Source organism: Sardina pilchardus, chromosome 4 (genome assembly GCF_963854185.1).
Source record: "Sardina pilchardus chromosome 4, fSarPil1.1, whole genome shotgun sequence".
Taxonomy (NCBI): domain Eukaryota; kingdom Metazoa; phylum Chordata; class Actinopteri; order Clupeiformes; family Clupeidae; genus Sardina; species Sardina pilchardus.
In genome coordinates this window covers 2,977,019-2,999,179 of record NC_084997.1, presented here as the reverse complement: position 1 = coordinate 2,999,179, position 22,161 = coordinate 2,977,019, and the positions used below count along the sequence as shown (strand labels likewise).

The following is a 22,161-nucleotide window of genomic DNA, read 5'->3' as shown; positions in this document are numbered from 1 at the left end:
ATTGTGAAATGGTTCTTCTGGATTTGTGTATGAAAATGGGGCACTCACATAATAATGTCTGTCTTGCACCACACCAAAGCAAAAAAGTAGATGGTGATTTTAGCCTCCAAAAACGTTATCTCTTCTGTCAGTTTTTGCCTGACTGTATTTGGCAACCCAGCCATACGAACGTATCCTGCCAATCTGACAGTGCTTCATTCTACAGTTCTGTCTGTGACAACCCTGCAGTAACTGATGCCTTAACACACTTCTTGAAGCCTCTTTTCAACCGCATGTTACATAATCTGACTTTAGCAGTGGGAGGCTCTGGAAACTGGCAGTGTCCTTGTCGTGGACTGACCATAGATAAATGCTCTTGAAAATGTCAGTGTGCACAATTGAGATATTATTGTGTACAATACGTATCGCACACTCCTAGTTGCAACTATGATTGTCTACCAATCAGAGAGCCATCCTTTCCTGCCATTGCCAGTGGGTTAAAATACATTTCATTAAATGTATTTTTAAATTCACATTTTTTACAAAAGCTCCATGGAAAATCTCAGTGCTTTTAGTCAGGGAGACAGACAGAGAGAAGAAGGGAGAGAAAATGTGTGAGAGAGGGAGACAAACATTAGCCCCACCCCCACTATCCACATGCCTCTTGGTAACAATGGTGCAAAGCCAGGGGAATTCTCTCACAGGAGTCTGTAAACACACAGCCAGCATTCTCAGCCCATTCGGACCACTCTGCCCTTTTCTGGAGCTGTGCCAGAGTAGACAAGGATCTTGCATCAAGCATGTGCACACACTCTCTAATTGCTTACTGTAATTAGAGTAGAGACACTCTCCTTCAGACTGGCAGAGTGTGAGTATCGAAAGTCTGTGCGGCTGCACAAGGCATTAATGTATCCATTTCAGTTGCACCAAAACAAGATATCATTCAATACACAGCCATTGTGATGGAGATTCGAAAAATGATTTTGTATCCTCCATTATGATTCCTGGTATGTACTACAGGGGGTGTTTGATGAAGGTGATTCTGCTGTATTGACACTCTCCATGGGGGATGGTTTTGCATGAAAGTATTATTGACACCCGAAAAGCAATGCTGCCTTTTGCGGTCACTGATATGTTTACATGTTTTGGTCTGAGATGATCAATAAGGGAGGAATCAACTCCATGTTTTCTCAGTTTACTGGGGATAATTGTATGTCATGCTATTTCAGCAGAACCCCTCTTTGGATATTCATCATGGCTCAGGTTTGCAGGCTGCGTGAGAAATACTGCACAATGTTGACTGTGTTTGTGTGTTACAGAATGAGAGAGAGAGAGAGAGAGAGAGATGTGAGCTGACTAGGGTGTTTTAAATGCAGGGCAGTCATGGCTGGAAGAATGCTACAGCTCTCTCCTGCCATCTGGTCATTTTCACTGTGACTCAGAGCTATAAACCCCTAACACGCTGCAGGCCTTCACACACACACACACACACACACACACACACACACAAACACACACACACACACACACACACACACACACACACAGGGGAGGGGGGAGGAGAGGAGAGAGATCTCCTTCACACACAAGCACATAGATGTATACAGCTTTGCAGGCATTTTAAATAAATTAAATTCCCTCATGCACATATGCACACACACACACACACACACACACACACACACACACATTTATTTATCCATCCATGAACAGTAGATGCATCCTGCAGTAGGCTATTTGTATCATACCTTTATTAATTTCTAAAGGAAGTCTTGGGATTTTTTCAATGAAGGGACACTATTTTTTAGGTATTATTAGGTACAAAATGTTTATTAGGGACAACGTCTTCTACTGTATCGTATTGTCCAAACTGTACACAATCATTATGTTTTGTTTTTTTTTACTGTACCATTACCCCTTGACAATCTTTTTAAAACTTACTGCTGTAGATGCCTTTTTTGTACAAGCTTACCCAATAACAAAATCTGATCTTTTTTTTTTTTTTTTTACAAAAGCTTGCAGATGTCAGAGATGAAAACTTTATTTAGGAGAGTGGTATATATACAGTGTGTGTGTGTATGTATATATGTGACCCTGTAAAGCGGAACCAGTCGTTTCAGTAAAATTTACTAAATTAGTAAGTTATTGTGCTCACGTGAACGGCCATAAACTAAGCTTTCCAACGATATGTATATCAAGGGTTTTACACAAACTATCGCTAAGATAACCGCATCCAAAGTTGACATGGTTCTCCTGTCACGATATGCCAGAAGAGGAGAAATCACCTTTTTAAGCGGCGTGTGCACAACGGGAATGACAGCAAATGTGTTGAATCCTGCCGGGTTTAACAGTCAAAACGTATGTTTTTCCGTGAAATGCGTTCACGATATGAAACTGCAGACTGTATACAGTCAAATTATGCGAAAACGTGAAATTCAACATTTTAACCCGGACGTTTGTTATGGTTGATTTTCTCAAAATAACGTTGTGCGCAAAACGACTGATTTCGCTTTGAATGGTCACATATAAAGAACAGGCCAAATTAGTCGATGCTCACCTGCACCTGAAGTATGACACACACACACACACACACACACACACACACATACTGTATATATGTGTGTGTGTGTGTGTGTGTGTGTCATACTTCAGGTGCAGGTGAGCATCGACTAATTTGGCCTGTTCTTTATTCACCACCACAGGGAGAGGTAAACAAATGTGTGCTTTTGGATGGATGCTTGAAATGTGTTAGCCTGACTTTGCAGAGAGTCTGGCCTAGATCCATTGGCAAACGTTTATTTCCCGGTTTGTGGATGCTTGTGTGAAGTTTAAAATCACTGGAGTTCAAACACTAACCTTTGGTAATGACATACTTAACCACGGGGAACACAACAGTAACGATATGCTTCGCTCTTGGGAACACCCTCTGTGAAAAAAGAAGTTGAGAGGAAGTGTGTAGACGGGCGAAGTCAGGCTAGAAATGTGTGACACTGCTCGCCAAGCTTGATGCCAACTGTGGTCTCTCCTCATCCTACAGCACAGCATAGCAGGTGTGAAAAGACAGGCCTAACAGATGGGCTTGGGGTGGCACAGAGAGACAGACAGAATCTCCCATGGGGTAGGCTAAGACAAAAAATAGATTCGGCCATCGGCCAGCTTAATACTGCCGGTCCACTGATCAGCTCATAGAACAGAGTAAAGGAAGGGAATACAGATAGGAGGAGAAGTTGAGTGTCGTCCGCATATCAATGATAATCAAATCCATGTGAGCAAATGGACTCACCTTAGGAAGTGGTGTACTGTAAATAGACAAAATCAGGGGCCCTAATACGGGGAGACAGAGCAGCGTTTTCTATGGGACTCAGCCCTCAGCAGCCAATCAGCTTAGACCATGCCCCTCTTAGACAGCCTCAGGCAAAAATAGAAACAAAATTATATGTCCGATTTTTCAATTATCAATTTGTCTATCGAACATTACACAAATACAAAATCAGGATACAACTGATTATGCATTTATTTGATACGCAAAATAACACAATTTTAGAAAATGTAATCCAATTTACCAATTTTCTAGATTGAACTGATAAGCATTACACAGACTGATATGGATAATGAAAGGAAGAAAATGAAAAGAAGAGAGGGGAAGATCTACAGGATGAACATGATCCAACATGGTTGCTTTATTCTGAGGAATGGGAAGTGTTGGTAAGCAGAGGAAGCAGCTATCTCTTACTGTGAACTTTGAGCTGTGTGTTTCCACATATAGTTGATTGCATTTGTCTTCATTACCCCTGACAGTTTTGATTTGATGGTGGACAATTGCTGTGCATTGCTCTACATGGCCACACTGCCGTTAGCTTGATTATAATTACAAGCTTCTCTTAGTCTTCACAGTATCTATATTTTGACAGAAACATATGAAACCTAGAAATTAACTTCTCTGTTCAATAAACTCAGTGAGTGACATTGAACAAACACGTAAATGCTGAGAAATGTGTAAATGTTGAGATTTGCTCCCATATTCCAAAATATAAGATCCTGTCATTTCTTTAGGAAAGGTTGGTTGGACATTTGTAGATGACGATTAAAGACGTTATTGAAATGATGCCAATGCATGTCCACTTCATGCAGTACAGTGCAGTGCACATCCTGGAAAATAAAACACTTTCTTCACTGAACCCAACTTTTCTGTCAGATGGCATACGAACTATTCATGTAGTTAGACATTTTCAACCACAAACTGCTTTAGAGTGATGATTGTAAATCACCTGACTTATTGTTCAGTATATGGATTTTGCAGTTTCAGTATTATGAAGTTATTACTATTATTATTTAGGGAAAACCTCTGACTAGATCAGTCTACCTTCAAAGACCCATTCATAAGGTTGATTCATTAATTGAAGCCAAATCAATCACAAATCAGTCACACAATGCCTTATCCACATAGGCCAAATTCACCTTGGACTCTCATACAGTCAGTCACACATACAGAGTCACTCGTCCACATAGGCAAATTTACCTAGGTCTCTCCTATAAGGTTACACATAAATATCAATCAATGTCTTTTGTTTTGTTCTGTTTAGTTTCTTTTTTCTCTAATTTTTAATCATTATTTTCCTTTGTTCCAATTTTCCAATATCACTATTGGCCAAAGTGTTGTAGGCTACTTAGATAGCCTATCAACAACAGCTGTAACAATGACATTGTACAATACGTGTTATTAACCCTCAGATCTCAATATGCATTACAGTCTGTATTCATTGCCAATGACAATTCTGTCAATACATCATAAATCTGATGTCAGACCAGTACTGTTCAGAATGAAGCCAGGCTTTTTCTTTCCACCATACTAAATGTCACCAGCAAGAACAAACTCATTAAAGTCTCACACTTAGCATCTAAAATAATACAGCTTCCCACCCCCAGCCTCACTGATGCAAATGACACAGCCATCACACGCCTTGCCCGCACCATGGCAAGCAGCCCTGACCATCCCCTGAACCGGTTTTTCACCCTACTCCCATCTGGCCGCAGATACAGAGCCCTGGACTGAAAAAAAACACAATTTAAGAAAAGTTTTGTACCTTCAGCCATCACTGCACTTAACAAACTCCGGTGACAATAATCCATCCCCTCCATTCTTTTGTGGTTATGTTTTCTGCACTGTCCACTTTTGATTGCACTGCGTTGATGAGGGAGGGGAGCTAGAGGGATGGGGGTATGGTATGGTATAGGGTGTGTATGGTATGGTGGGTGTGTATTATATGTTATACAGTGTTATATGTTATATGTTATATGTGATGTGTGATATGTTATATGTATGAGATGTATGTTACATCAAATGCTGCCATCTTTTATGGACGTGTGAAGAAGAATATCCTTTATAGGACAATAAAGACTCTATCTATCTATCTATCAGGCTTAATTAATATTAGAGAAGCACCATTTGATTCTGTCATCTTTTACATATGCAGCTAAACTCTACACACTGCGGCTCACTCCACTCACAGCTGCACAAAAATGCATCCTTGTCCCCACATTTGATAGTTGTTTACGCATGTGTTCTTTGTGCAGTATTCCAAAGGATGCAGCACTCTCGCCTCTGATGATGAAGATTCTGGCATGCTCATGGATGCAAAAAAGTGTTGTTTCCACTCTGCTGGCTTGTGTTAAAGCCAGTGAATACTGAACAGTCTTCACAGCTCTTGTCTTTTTTACCTTCCAGCCATTTCTTTTTCTACACACACATATTTCCCTCTTCTGCAAAACTCTGGCCTTTTGTTCCTCTAGACTCTAGAGCACTGAGATGTGGTACTGAACACTTAAATGTGACTGGCATTTTAGACTTTTCATGAAAAGATGACTGAATAACACTTGACTAAAATGTGAAGTCCGAAACGGGTATACTGTATGTGAAAGTAAAGAAATGTTCAATATTGCATTAAGACTGAACTACAGTGCTTGTTTTTTTTAATTATGTTTTAATTGTGTTGGTCACACTGGTGGACCTAATGTCGGAAGGCTGAGCACCTAGACTTTCCTCGCATCTGCTGTCTCTGTGAACTAAGTGTTTGTTCACCTTTCACTAGTGTTGCACAGTGCACCAGTACTCCAAAAGTATGCAATACCCTGACATTTTAAACATCACAATACCTAATTTGATCAGTATGGGTACTTTGAAGAATGATAGTCAGTGCTTCCTGTAGCCTGTGTCCTTGTCATACGTAGCGTGCGGAGCCCAGCAAGTCTAATTGCAGGATATTTTTGTATGTTGACAGAATGATAGTATGTGTGCACACATTTTACTACATTGTGGTCTCATTTTAGTAAGTAGAGTAAGTCATTTTACTTGATTGTGTCCACATTTTACAATATTGTGCACTCATTTTACTTAATATTGCAGATGCAATGTTTTAGAAGCAGGTGTCGCCTTATAGAAGCAGGTATAAACCAGATGGGGGTGAAATGTACTGTATGAAGTGGAGAAACTTTCAGAAACAATGGATATTATATATACTGTATCCTCTATATCTCTGTGTTGTGTTGTGTAATGACAGACACCTCAACTAGCCTTGGTGTCGTTCTTTTTAATGCTTACACACTGCCATTAGAAAGAAAAGAAAATCACAAACAGAGCTACCGTAGGCTGTCATGCACAGCTCCTGTGCAGTGGGAGAGGCAGAGCAAAGGCCCCTGGCACATCCCTTTTCCCTTACAAATCAGTGGTACATACATATAGAAAATATAGAAACTCAAATAGAAACGCAACTCAGATGGACAAATGTAACACTATTATCCATAATATACCAGCAACACTACTTATAGCCACACAAGCATTCCATGTAGACTGAGCATGGCGTGAGAAGACGTGGGGCATATTTGCGTAGCCTACATTTTTGAAATCAGCGTTAGCCAGAGAACAGAAACATGTGACCTCCACTCCAGAAGCTGCCGTACTCTGCCTCCACCGCTGCACAGTTTGAATTGAAATAAGCTGCTCCACTGGACTTGCTCCCAAAATGTTGTGTCAATTATAAAACTTGTTTAAAAAAATATTGAAAAATATTTATTATGAATTGCATGTCCAGTAGATGGTTCAAGATTGCCATATTTGCAGGTAAACGTCATCTGTTTGCCTTGTTATGCTTGTATTTTGTGAAAGCTGGCGAGACACTGTATATTCTAAAAGGGCCGTTATTGTAATCCCAAAACATGTCTGAAACGGCAGTTGAGCCAACTATCTAATGTCAGCAAGTTAACCACGAGATACACCAACCCGTCAGGATCTCGTCGCCGTCGGGAGAGTTTGAGCTTGCTCAGTCGGGGCTAGCTTCAGCGTCGGGGTGTTGGCCGTTGGGGTACTCTGATTGGCCGCGTTTCCCAAACACGTTAAGAAGCTCTTAACGCTAAAATCTTCTTTGGAGCGCTCTTAAGAACGCTGTGAAAGAAGAACGTGTTTCCCAGAGTCGCTCTTAGCTTAAGAAGATCTTTCACTAAGAAGGAAATGTAAGATCGAGCTGACCCACTCTTAACAGCCTTCTTAGCGATCAAATGCTCAGTGATCATAGCCTGCCACTAGGGGCACCTAGATTTCTAGGCTTTAGTGATCAAGCTGCGTCAGGAAAATGTATATCCTCCACTTTTTGAAACAATAAAACAATTTTCAATGTTGCAATGCACTCGTGGTGGACCACTGGCGCAAGAAACATAGACTTGAAAAAATAATATTGAATTACACGTTTAAGTTTTCAACACATCTGATATTATATGCTTAAATTTTTTATTGTCCATATTTATCGCTGGTCACTAGACTTTAACCTGTTACTGTTGGACTTATTTGCACTACCACCTTGACACACACCTCATACTGGATCACAGTACCAATCCTCAGTACATTCATGTGCATCTTTATCTTTAGTATATTTTACTGTTCTTTTTAGTCATGTTGATTTGTTGATTTGCTTTTTATCATCATGTTTACACTGTAGTGTATGCTGTGTGTGGTGTCTTAACTGCCCTCCACTGCTAGTTAACAGCGCTGATTGGTTGTTGACCTGTCATGAGCTTAAGGAAAACCCATCGGAGGGTGCGTACATATGACTGCCGCGTGACTTCCTCTCAACCAGACCTGTTTTTATTTATTCATTTATTTTATTTGCATTTATTTACTTTCACAGCAATTACAAAAAACAAACAAAAACACACACACACACACACACACACACACACACACACACACACACACACACAAAAGAGGCAACCCCCCCCCCCCCCCCTTTACTCGTAGGGGGAGGGGGGTACCATGGGTGCAGTGATATCTGAAAATAGTCCCCATATAGGCAACAAGCAGTAGTAGTGCGTGATATCACTGCGCCCATAGTACGTTTGCAACTTCCCTTGATTATTACGCCAGATGAGAGTGTAGTTCCATGTCAAATCAGCCTAGAATAACGCCAGGTTTCATTTTCAGTTGGTCTTGCACTTTCTAACTTGAGAAGAGAGATGTTTTAAATGGGAAAATTACCGGAAATCTTAGTCACTTTTAAGCATGATGCTAGCAGGCGAGAAGCTAATGGTCTAATCCGATTCAATGATCTATGCTAGGCTGAAGCTAAAAGTTGTATCGCCAGACTCACAGAATGGCTCGATGAATGGGAAAAAGGTAAATATCGATTGTTTTGCTCGAGGGGAGGTGGAAAATTAGCTTATTTCCAAAAATGGCGGAATATCCCTTTAAGGTGGAAATATTTAAAACAAATGTGAGCTTTTATGGGCAGTTTTCATACATACAGGGGAATACATAATGAGGCGCATTTTAGGCCTCTCATCTTTTTACAAGAAACTCCCACTTTCCCCTGACCCACCTTTAAATGCCTATGTATGAAGCGCAACTTTTCTGCTCCTGCGACAGGCAGTCTGTGGTTCTTAAGTGTGGTCTGTTTGTACATTTAGGCTACCACACCTTGTTTTTACATGCACGTTGAAAACACACCTCAAGTGGGCACAAAGTGCCCAGTATGTTATTGTTTTCTCTCCGCCTTAGCTAAAGTGCAGACAGCATGTGACTTATCGGAGTGGAGAATTGAGTTAGAGTCTCCATGGCCTTACTCCCTCTTAGTGAAGAGTCTGGTGTTTAATGGGGCCTTTCTACAGGCATTACTGGAACTATTTGCTCTTAGCAGTGACTGATATTGTGGCATGACCTCTTTTTACTTTGATGGTGTTGCTGTTTCTCCCATCTGCCTATTTCTCCTGTAGGCTATTAACAGTAGTCATCTGGGAGCTTCTGAAACCACAGACATTACAAGGAAATCACTAGCTAACAATCACTAACGAAAATATGATCTTTGATTCTATTCAATACTGTGTCAGTTAAACAGTACAAAGGTAATGTGTCAGGGTTTTTGTACTCGTTACTTTTTTGTTACTTGGATGTTGCTCGACTTTGGGCAGAACTGTTCATAAATGTGCTGTGGAAGTTCTATGAAGACAACAGATATTTCTTTCCTGCTCTTTATTATAAAAAATGCCACAGAGCACAGCCAGTACACATTGGGATGTTGGTTTAAACACCACCACTAAACATCAGATAGCACAGGCTACCCCTAAAATTGGTGCAAATGTAAAATGCGCTGCTCATCGCAGAGTGTCGCACTTTGAAAAGCCAGCTGAGAATAAACAAAGAGAAGTTGCGGCTCACAGCAGCGCCAGTGAGGCTGACTTTTTTTCTTTTGATGAGGAGGGTAGTCCTTTAGCACAGACGCTGAGGTAGGCTGCTTGAGTAGGCCTATGAGGTCGGGCTCAGAGTTAGAGGTCCTAAACCGATTCCCCCGAGTGAGAGCTGTGTTCATGAATACTGCCACACCATCCAGTGCACCGGTATAAGGTATCGTTCTTACCCCCAGAAGAAACAGACTCTCAGATAAACACTTCGAAAGACTGCTCCTGATGATATAATCACGCATTTTGTGCTGATGTGGAATAGGTTTGCCTGCCTCCCATGCTCAAGCCTGCCTGTGCCTGATATCCTTTTCTATCTGCCAAACTGTGAAGGGCCAGCATATTCAGTGAACATAGCCTTTTAGACTAAGGTATAGCCTTTTAATTATGATGCTAGTCTTGCATTAAGTTGTTCTTAATGTCATTGTGGCTAAAATTTGCCTCCAAGCAGTGGAATGATAACTCGCTAATTTCTGTAAACAATTACTGTAACGAAGGGACATAGCAGTGACCCCACCCAGTCTTGAACCCGGGTCTCGAGGCGAACCCTGCAGCTGGAGTGCAACGGCATAGCGCCAGGCCCGTTGGTATGGCAGTCATAGCGCATACTCAACTGTAGTGACGGTACTTCGTCACAATTACCACCAACATTGCTGTGTGGCAATAAAGTATCTATCTATCTATCTATCTATGTGTGTGTACTGTATATAGATACCAAACTCATTAGACCACATGGCATAAATATTTGGAACTTCATCCTAACTCATATAGTTACATAAAATTGTAATTGTAAAATTCATGTTAAATCATAATAAATGAAATGCCCTTAAATGTTTCACATTGGTGAGTGATGTATCATGTTCATGTTTCTTTCCTCTAGATTTGACTGGATGGCATTTTAGTACCCTGAATGTGAGAACAAGATAATAAGGTCTTTGACCATGATTTACAAAAAATAGTTGTGTGTCCAGTTGAGCTGTGAAAGGAGACAGTCCTAGAATCAGTGGCGGTTCTAGACTGAATTACTCCCTGAGCGAGATCCCCCACGTATCTGTGGATAGCTCTAGCTCTCCTCTTTCATCTGCCATGCGTGCCATATCTTTCTGACTGATTTCACGAGTAAATCAAACGAGAGTAATGGTAGCCTATAAGCTATATGACATTATTATTTGTTTGTCACTTCGTCTGTTTTTGTAACACAAAAGGATTGATGTATTTGGTATCAATTGAACGCTCTGTTTCTCCTCTTTCATTTGATATCCGTGGCATGTTTGTGCGATGCCGGTCTCGCGAGTAATTCAAGCGAGAGTGCTGGATGCGCGGAGCAATATAAACTGTAAATAGGATATACTTTGATTTAACATCGTGCTTTTTTATTATTTTCATACTTGATCGTACAGACAAGTGCCTAGTCTCGTTGGAAAGCCCCGCTTCTGCTCTTTTGTGTAAAAAAGGTCTCATCTCGCTGTGACTAATAATCGCGGAGCAATGTAAGAGAGAAGAATGGGTGTGTTTTTTGGACACACTTTGTGTCAGTCGGGCCCATAGGGTTAAGCGCTCGTGCCGCCCCATACAAGATGCCGCCCCGGCAGACCGCCCGGTTCGCCGTACCTAAAACCGCCACTGCCTAGAATATCTCTTCTGTCTACTGAATTTCTCATTGAGATGCATCATTATCTGTTGTATGAATAAAGAAGTCACTCACTGTGTATATTCTCTCTAAACTGATCAGGATGTGTACAACAGGCCCATTTGCACATTGCAGAATAAATGCAGGCATACTAAGTTGTGCAAACATAAGCAGATCTAGTTTCCTATCAGAGGGCAGTCAATAAACATCCATCTAACCTATTCACTTTTGCTATGATAAAGTAGATTAAAGTTTCTTTGTGAATATGGATATTTGGGTTGCTTGAATTCTTGAATTCTCGAGTGTGAATAAAATTCTAGCCAGCAAAAGCATCTTTATTCACTATGAAATTAACCGAATAGATACTAATATGATTATGGCTTTGATGAAAAAACATTGATATAATTCTGTCTCAATTAAAAGGAAATGCTGTTCTCTGAGTAAGTTTATTTCCTCATGTCATATTTGAATAATGATCATTACTCCTGCATGGTCCACACTGCCAGTCTGAGGCATGCTACGCATACTGATCACACAGAGTGAGGAGCCAATGTAATGGGAGGGAGGTTTAATGATTGCATTAGGGTAAGTGAACAGAAAGCATGACTGACATACTTAGACTCCTCACCTTTGTAGAGATGGATAGATCAATTATATTCCTTCACACAATATGGCAAGTTGACATTTGTCTGTGTGCTTTTTATTAGAACTGTCGAGTCAGCTGTAATTGGCTGTAACTTGTTTACCACAGAGGACGTGCTGTTTGCAACAGGAGGTGACAGATGGACTTGAGAGACCTTTAGGTCCCTGAGGGTCTAGAGCACTCTTAATTCACTGTTCATTCAACAAGACCAAAACCATCTTGACACTCCGTAGTTTCTATTTCACTGCTGCTGGGTGTGTAAAATAGGTTTTCCTCTGCAACCAGTGTGTTCTTTGTTGTCTGTCTCTCTCCCTGCTGCCAAGTTTTGTGTCCGGTCATCCGGAAATTTAACACTATCAAGAGTGTGTCATGAGTACATTCTGTTGTCCTTGGATTTATGTGTCACAGGGCTGAGGAGTGTGGTGATGTTTGCTTGCCCCTAGAAGTCCTTGGGGGAGCCTTGGATCTGATTACAGCAGTAGGACAGACAGAGAGCTACCGCAGACCTGCCATGACCAGCAGTAAGTTGAAACACTCAGCTCTTCTTGCTGTGTAACTGAATATAGCTTTGATATCAATGCGCTCTGACACTAATGGGGAATCACAGAATCCAAGATTGGGTTTCTGATTTGGCCAAATCTTGCTTTTTGCCCAGCTTTTTGATGGGGTTCGGTTTCTGCCAAACGTTGTTTTATGGTAACACTTTACATTACAGATCAGTAATAAGTGGGTAATGTTATGGTAATATATTATATGCAATTTCATGGTAATAATATTTTTAGACCACATACTGTACTACAAATAATTAATGTGTAATTTCTAGACAATTACTGTGCAGTTACCATACAACAACAATGCAAATAACTTGAGTAAAATAAAATGGTGATAAATGCTGTAAATAATGAACTTACCGAAGCAATAAATATTTAGGATTTACTTATTGTGAAATAATGTTTCTGTAATTAGGCTATACCAACATGATGGTAGCCTGGATGCCAGACCGAAGTTTAGCCCCGCCCACATCCTTTTTCTGCAGGGAACTTCGGTCTGGCACTTCTCCGTTCAGCTGCTACTATTCGCGATACAGATCTGTTCGGACCAATCAAATTGTCAGGGCGGGCTTTACGTGATGATTGACAGATGAACAGCAGTGACGTTCACGGCTGCATGCGTCCTCGTTCGACGAGTTGGGTGTGAGACCATGTTGGCTTAGGTTGATTTTGATTGCAACAGAAACGCTATGGCTATGAATGCATAATTTGTTCATGCAGTTTGGCCTTTCGTTTATCTTAGCTATTGAAACGGAGGTTTTATCACGGATTCACACAACTATTTCTGAACACTTAGACCAACGTGGATATGTGGGAAAACTTCAGTTTCACTTTCACCAAGTTAAAACCGCATGTTTGGGTGATGTTGTTCCCGTTGGGTTAACGACACACTTCCCCAGCTGTTCATTGCATAGCCTACATTTGAAGGAATTCTTTTTTAAAGCGAAGGAGGATGTTTTCCATATAGCCTACCCTGCTACATATTTCGTTGTCTTAGATTTCGCTATCAGGTGTTGTACAAGATAGATACTGACAGCCAGTAACTTGTTCTGTTTGGTTTGGTCTATCCAATGAGTTCAGACTATCCCCCCCGCCCTGTATCGGTTGAATCACGCCCCATAATCGCAGCTGAATGGAGCAGTTTCAGACTCATATTCTGACAAGAATTGAGTATGACGTCGTCAGGCTAACATGATGGTGCTATGAATGACTAAATTACAAAGTAACTTTTAAGTGTTATGGCACAGTCGTGGACAAAGTTTTTGTGGTAGGCTAGTTAGTTTGATGGTAAAATGGGACCTGTTATCTGTTATTATGATGCAATAAATAAGGTAATTTCACAATAACTATATGGTATCAGGGCTGTAAAATATTGTTTTGTCTTTTCAAAAGGATTTCAACAACTCCCCACCGTACAGAAAACCTTTCGAAAAGACAAAACAGTATTTTACAGCTCTGATACCATATAGTTTTTGTGAAACTTCATCATAACAACAGATAAAAGGTCACATATTATGTCACAATAAGTAAATCCTAAATATTTGCTGTTTCCGGTAAGTACATTTTTACAGCAGTTATTACTATTTTATTTTACCCTTAAATCCAAGTTGTTTGCATTGTTGTCGTATGGTAATTGCACAATAATTGTCTAGAAATTACACATTCATTATTTGTAATATGTGGTTTAAAAATATTATTACCATTAAATTGCATACATATTACCATAACATTACCCACTTATTACTGATCTGTAATGTAAAGTGTTACCGATAGGCTTACAAATCTTTTCTGTACATATTAACAATATTGCAATGATACCGATACTGATAACCATAATTATTTTGGTCACTATAATCATGATGTAAAATTTTCATTCTGTTACTCTGTAGTCACAAATAAATGATGTATTAATCTACTCTGGTTTTAGTGATGTTTACTGCATTTACTGTATGCATGATTTGGTATTTGGTTTCAGATTCAGCCAAACTTTAATTAAAGGGACACTTCACCGTTTAGCATTAAGCTTTGGATCTTTGGAAAACCAGTCATGTGTTTGAATGGTCATGCATCATTCCCTCAGTTTGCCTTAAGATGGGAGAAATACGGATTTCAATGTTGGACTTCCTGCTTTCAATGATGTAAAAATCATCATTTTACATCACTGAAAGCAGGATGTCCTATTCATGGGTTTCATTGAAATCCGTATTTCTCTCATCTCAAGGCAAACTGAGGGAATGATGCACGACCATTCAAAAACATGACTGGTTTTCTAAAGATACAAAGCTTAATGCTAATCGGTGAAGTGTCCCTTTAATGGATTTGGTGTTTGGGAGAATCAGGATTCAGTAATATACTGTTACTAATAATGATTGTTTTAGAAATTATAATGATAGATATAATTGTACACATGTGCACATATGACAAAATAAAACCAGATTGTTTGGGACACGAAAATGTTACATCAGACTAAAGTTGGTCATAATAAGATATAGCCACATATTTTATATTCTAAATGATCTCTATGGTGTATGGAAGACACAAAGATACACACACCTGTCAACCCAGTAGTCCAGGCTTTGCATTATGGGGGGAATTCTCCAGTGTGCGCAAGTAAAAAAAACGCATAACTACGGGCATTTTTAGCCTGCGCAAATTCTCCCCTTCACTTAGGGAGGGAGTTAAGCATTTTGGAAGGAGAATAACCTGCGTTGTGTTGAACCACCGCGGTCCAGCCCTGCACTAGCCTGGCACGCCCTCCCAGTGACGCAACGCCTTCAGGCTTTGCTGCTGGTCTGGTCAACTGCTCATTGAGAAGGATTTCTGAGTTCCCGAAATCTGCGGAACTGCCCCCTTTGGTCGAGAACCAATTAACTTTGAGCAGCTCCAACGGCTCTGGGTAGAGGCGTGTTCAAGGCAGAGGAAAGAGTGTTGTTATTGGTTTAAACTCGGCAATCCGCTTTCTGACATCTACCAGTAGCAAATCGAGGCACTTAAAGGAGGCGGGTCAACCAGCGATGGCAAGAAACCGTGTTAGCACAGGCTGTTGGTCAGACTAAAGTCTCGCAGAGCCTTTGAAAGTCGATGGTAATCAGGCTAGCCCTGCACATGCCCGGACTCGAACCCGCAACACAGCACCTTGATTTGGGAGTCGAGTGTGCTAACAATCCAGCTAAAAAGCCCAGACTACAGCTTTCAAGCCAGCAGCACTCTTGAGGCGTCAGGGAGAGAGGTTTACTAACATTCCACAAGCACAGCTAAGCTAGCTGGCATCCGTTACTAGCCTAGAAATCTAGACGCCCCTAGCGGCAGCAAATCTAACTTGCTGCCCAGGTCAGTCTTGCAACTCTCTGAAAAACTTGGGAGCCGGGCTTTGGTAGAATCATCGGATCAATCACATTGTGTATAGAGTTGGTGGGCGGGCTTAACCCTTTGATGCATGAGCTATTGAAACCCCCTCTAATGCATAACATGGGTCACAAGTGACCCGCATTCATTTTCTATGGAGTTTTGTTGAAGGGCTAGGGTTTCTTAGCAATTTTTTTTAAAAAAAAACTTATTTTCATGACCCAGCAGTCCATGAATTCCTCAATTAACTTGTTTTTGTTCATTACAAGACTAAGTTGTATTTTTTTCTCTTAAACTTTTTAAATAAAAACACTTTTCTGTCACTACCCCTCTAATTCATAACATGGGTCACAAGTGACCCGCATTCATTTTCTATGGAGTTTTGTTGAAGGGTGAGGGTTTCTTAGCTATTTTCAAGAAAATAATTCAATTTATCATTTAATATTCCAGGTTTCCATCACTTATTTAGTTTCTTCCAAACATCAATCATTATTTTCATTAATTGATGGTCACTCCTTGAATTTTAACACTTTTTATGTGCCTAAATTACATTTGCACACATGGGTCACAAATGACCCGCATTCATTTCCTATGTAAAATGAACCTATAATCAAAATTTCTTTGCAGTACTCTTTGAAATCAGTGTAATTTGTCATTTCATATTCAAATTTACCATTACATATTCATATTTTAACAAACACCAATGATTATCTTCATTCCTCTATGCCTACTCCATGAATGTGACTAACTTTTGTGAAACAATACAATGATTGAACACATGGGTCAGAAATGACCTGTGTCTGCAAAGTGTGATTGTGAGTAAGATAATGAATATTATGTGAACCATTTTATGTAACTGTAATATTTGCAAGGCCATGGCGATATGGGGAGTGCTGAGACAACCCAGCCACAAGAGGACTTAAGACAAGAAAATCCAAGAGAAAGCGATGCAGCCTTTGTCCAACTGCTAGTGATAGAAAAGTCACCCTCTCCTGCTCCAAATGCACACGGCCTGTGTGCCAGGACGATTAAGTGACTGTGGTCATTTGTGAAACATCCCTACTGGAACGCTGGTAACTGGTTTGAGCTGTTCTTTGCTGGTTTTCTTCCAGCTATTGCTGCTAGCTGGTGTAGCTGGTTAGGCCACCAGGTTGACATGCTGGCGTGACCATCTGAGGAAGCTGGTCATGGCCTGTCGTGTGGGATACCGCTGGTGTTAGATGGTCATGCTGGTGACCAGCCTGCCAAGCTTGACATTGTTGGTGTGAGATGGTCATGCTGGCTTGCTAGAATGACCAACATAAGCTGGCATGGCCAGTAAAAACCAACAATGTAGACCAGCAACACCAGTTAAAATGACCAGCTTGAGGTAGCAAAACCATCAGTTTTAGTCGCATTTACTACTTCTCCACAGTTTGAAAGTTAACCAGTTCTCCAAGTCCTCTCGCTATAGATCTATTTTCACATCCCTCAGACCGTCACCACAGTATGAATGATGCCATCCACAGGTAGACCATGGTGACGGTCTGAGAGAAGTCTCATAGATCCATAGTTATGGACATAAATTACGTTAACGTTACGTTACTACATCTGGAAAGGACCACGGGACAAAAATCGAACCCGGGTCGCCGGCGTGTGGTGCAGGTGCCCCAACCAATCGCACCACGGCTGGGGCCTCTAACAACTATTTCTAATCAGATTAGTATTAGAAATATTAGAATTTGTTATTTGTATTAAAATTGTTCTCATAATATTCATTATCTTACACAATCACACTTTTCACACACCCATTTGCACACACCCACCCTCTGACCCATGTGTTCAATCATTGTATTCCCTGCTGAAAAAAACAGCCTGACCAGCTAAAGGTGGTTTGCTGGTTGACCAGCTTGTTAACCATATTGTTTCACTAAACTTAGTCACATTCATAGAGTAGTCAGAGGATTGAACATAATTATTGCTGTTTATTAAAATCTGAATTTGTGATGGTACATTTGAATATTAAATGACTAATTACACTGATTTCAAAGAGTAGGCCTACTGCAAAGAAATTCTGATTATAGGCTAATTTTACATAGGAAATGAATGCGGGTCATTTGTGACCCATGTGTTCAAATGTAATTTAGGCATATAAAAAGAGATAGAATTCAAGGAGTATCCATCAATTAATGAAAATAATAATTGATATTTGGAAGAAACTAAGTAAGTGATGGAAACCTGGAATATTAGATGACAAATTAAATTATTTTCTTAAAAATAGCTAAGAAACCCTAACTCTTCAACAAAACTCCATAGAAAATGAATGCGGGTCACTTGTGACCCATGTTATGCATTAGAGGGGTAGTGACAGAAAAAGTGTTTTTATTTAAAAAGTTTAAGAGAAAAAAATAATATTTAGTCTTGTAATGAACAAAAACAAGTTAATTGAGGAATTCATGGAGTGCTGGGTCATGAAAATAAGTTATAGCCGAGTTACAGAAAAATTAAACTCGTCCGGGTCACTTGTGACCCATGTTATGCATTTAAGGGTTAACATAATGATGACTGACATGCGACCAGAAGTTGCAGCGGTTACACATCCTGCTATTTGAAAACAAGAAGATGATTCGTTTAGCGTTAACCTATTGTGTGAAGAGGGAATTTGAAAGACAACTGTTTATCCCACCCCTCCGATTGAGCCCTGCCTACGGTGAGTTCCCAGACCCTACAGTACATCTTGATGTGGGTTTGGCTGGTCAGGCTAATCCGTTACAGGAGCAGCCCCAAAATCTGTCCGTTTCTCACAGTATGTATACAACTCTTGCACGCATTCTGCCACTGGCTTAAGCACCTTTTCAACCAAAGATTCTAGAAAAGAGCTCTGCTCTAGAATCGTTGTTTTCAACTACACGCTCCCGAGGGCCGAGCACAAAGTGAAACAGCATATTTTTTGATGTTGTCAGTAGGCTACGCCTAGTTCTAAATGCATGTAGATTAAACAGAATGTTACAAATTGCATTATTCATGTAATTTCATGTTTTTCATGTTTTTCCCCATTATAGTATATTTCCTGACATTACCTTATCCATGACGCTGCATTGTTACAAATAGTGAAAACCCACTATAATCACCCACTTTGGATATTAGAGCTTACCGACTGTGCATCTTCAGTTTTAACTTGACGTGAAGTCATAATCCCATAGCCTACTTTGTTTGCATCTGTCCATTTATTTTCAACTTCACAGAAGTCATCCATAGCCTACTTTGCACAGACGTCTGCACTATTGTCGAGCATAGTTTATTCTCTCTTGATTAGTTTGTAATGGAGGTTGGCATTGTTATGCCAGTCTCTCTACTTCTCTATTCGAGGCTGTAGTGTCAGTCTACAGAATGTTGTGTTGTTACTGCTGTTGTTGCTGTCAGCCACCTTGTTAATCTACAAGATGAAAATGGATTTTACTACTTGACATTCCTATCAGTTTTGATTATCATCTGATTATCACTCCATTTGATAGCCTAGTACAGGTCTCTGTCCTCCAAGATGGCTTTGCTGTATGTAACACTTCTGTGTGATGTTATTGTTATCTCCACCCTCCACCCACAGCTGCAGATGGGATTGGAAATGTAAGGGCAGAGCAGAGGCACCTCAGTGTACCTGTTGCAGACCCAGGAGCCTGGGCCACTGCCATGAGCAACCTGGGCATTGTACCCATGAGCCTAACTGGACAGCAGCTAGTATCAGGTAAGCCTAATGTCAAGTAGCTGAATCAGTGATGATAGAACAACTCAGTGTGTGTGTGTGTGTGTGTGTGTGTACACTCCAGAATTAATTATTGCACCATTCATTAAACTTGAGCTGTTTACCTTGGGTAACCTCACTTCCGGTTAGTGGTTTATAGACGCAGAATTCGTTGTGCTGTTTTCTGGCGTAGCATTTTTTTTCCTTTCTGAGAATCTAGTTCCTTCATTGTTTCACACTGCGTTATTGGAGTTTTCAACCTGCAAGTTGCTCTTTAAAGTGTAACTGCACCCGATAACTCCACCCACTTCACGTTTCTGAAAAAGGCTTTCAATTTGGAAGGGAGGAGCACACGCGAACCATGGTGTCAATCTGGGAATGAGTGCTGCAGACATTAGCTTATCACAGGTAATGGCAGCAGGTGTTGGGGCGTTTCATTCCTAATTTTTGACGACCCGGTGACGTAGATTCGCCAGAGAAGTGCAGGACTACATCAGCATTCCAATAGCATTTTGGATCAAAATGCCATGGCATGTTTCAACCTGTAGAAGGCGCGGAGAGCTATACCTCCAATACAAAATAATACAAAATCTTACTCCTCTCGGGAAACACGATTTTTGTCAATATTGATCCTGGTAATTGTGGTTTACCACTTATGAGTAATTTCAATCAATCATCAGCTCAAAAAACATCTTAGAGTGCAGTTACAGCTGTTAAATAACAAATTGAGATTTCACTGGCCATTGTGACTATGATTGTAGTTTTTTGGCTTGACTTTTGCTTGCTGTCAAAATACTGGAAAAATATTTTGTTTCAGGAAATACATTACTAGGTTTTAGATGACTTAGAATAGAATCAGAGGCGATTCTAGGATCAGACCTTTAGGGATGCTTTCAGCCACTAATGAGCAGTCAGTGAATCTCATTCCAAAAAGTGGACCTACCAAGTTACTTACTATCTCTAAAAGTGCTGTCTTATTTGGCTTGTGTAGAGTTTTGACATAATGAGCCAAATTCTGCATGTGTGTGTGTCAGCAGCAATAGGAAAAACTGTATTTAATTATTGTATTGATTATTTTAAATGTGTTAGGGACACCACAAACAACTGTGGCGGTCTTTACATCGTATCCCCCAGTAAATAACCTCTGAGTGACTGTCATCAGCAATTATAACAGGCATTGTATAAAATTAGTTAAATAGTTTTGTTGATGCACAAGAGATAGACCTAAAATTAAATCACTGACCAATGTCCAGCTCACATCAGGTGCTTTCTAATCGTTGTGTAATTTGGTCTGATCATAATTGGTTTAGAATTTGCATATTTTCTTTTATTAGTTTATTTATTATTTAGATAGTTACCATTTCCATGGTAAAGGGTAAAGTTTTCTGATGGCATGTTGCAGTTGCAGGTGAGCTACATGTAACACATGATTTTTACATAGCCCCTTGAAAAAATAACAAAACATAACCAACAGTTAGCACATCTGAGTGTCTGTCTGGGCAATACGCCCTATGATCTTTGCCTTTATAATAACAGTAAGCCTAGCTTATCAATCAAGGTGTGGATACTGAACATTTACTACATAGCCTACCTACAGGATAGGGTCAAACAGTGCCAAGACTTCGCTTTTGCACCCACTTGAGGAGCATTTTCCTTGCAATGTGCACATAAAAACTTGTCGTGCCTTGTACAAACACGTAAAACCGCAGACTTCCTGTTGTTGCAGGAGCTGAGAATGGCAATTTGCGCGTTTCTATGTCATATATGCAAGTGGGAGTTTTAAGCTTTGAGATGGGAGGAGAAGTGTAAAATGTGCCTATTCAGAGCACCAGTTTTGGGTCATGGGTAGGCCTACTATATCAAAAGCAACCTCAACTGAGACTTTATGGAAGGCAGGTTTGATAAATACCACGTAAACTGAAGGAACATTAGTAGTATATAGTATAAAGCTAGTACTATAATCGTATAATAGGATATAAAGTTCCCGTATTGTCTGTTGATTTCTATTATATTATGTGGTATACGTGAACGCGGCCGCCATATTTCTGGGGGCAAACACCTTACTGTCTATGGGCAACACTTGCCGGCATTCAGACACACCTGTTTGATTTCCAATCAGAAACACCTGTTTCTCCATTGGCCTCCAGTGATTGTTGCCCTCACTAGGGTGGCGGCGCCTCACATACGTTCTGGAGCCCAATGCGGTAGCTTTCTAATATGACTGGCAGGGCAGTACCGCCTATGCTTAGAATATATCATTGTGACTAAACTAGCACAATTTCTATTTACCAGATGTAGCCTATGTTTTAACCAAATAGTTGCAAGATGGTGCATTTCAAATAATTAATTTGTATTTTGTTTGTGAGTCATTTTTAACACTGTATTATCCTCAAGGATTTGTAATGCTCCACAGCAAACACACTACATTCTAAATATAGAGGATTTTCAAGCCACTGGAGCTTCTATTGTCAACATGGTATTGTGAGTTCAACAAATGAACACATAGGCAGGTTTTGTGTTCAGAATTTATGTAAGCTCAAAATCCCATGATACATGAACTCATAGATTTGTGTGA

General features: G+C 40.3%; 1 protein-coding gene across 2 annotated transcripts in view; it reads left to right on the top strand.

Moving 5' to 3' along the window:
* The window catches only part of enox1 (ecto-NOX disulfide-thiol exchanger 1), a 90,256-nt gene that overhangs the window by 35,797 nt on the left and 32,298 nt on the right, over positions 1-22,161 (top strand). For both annotated transcript variants that reach the window (XM_062533738.1, XM_062533737.1), the window contains exons 2-3: positions 12,381-12,493; positions 19,452-19,589. In XM_062533738.1, the coding sequence (XP_062389722.1) occupies positions 12,484-12,493; positions 19,452-19,589 (148 nt within the window). In that variant the 5' untranslated portion in view covers positions 12,381-12,483. The remainder of the gene's footprint in view (positions 1-12,380; positions 12,494-19,451; positions 19,590-22,161) is intronic.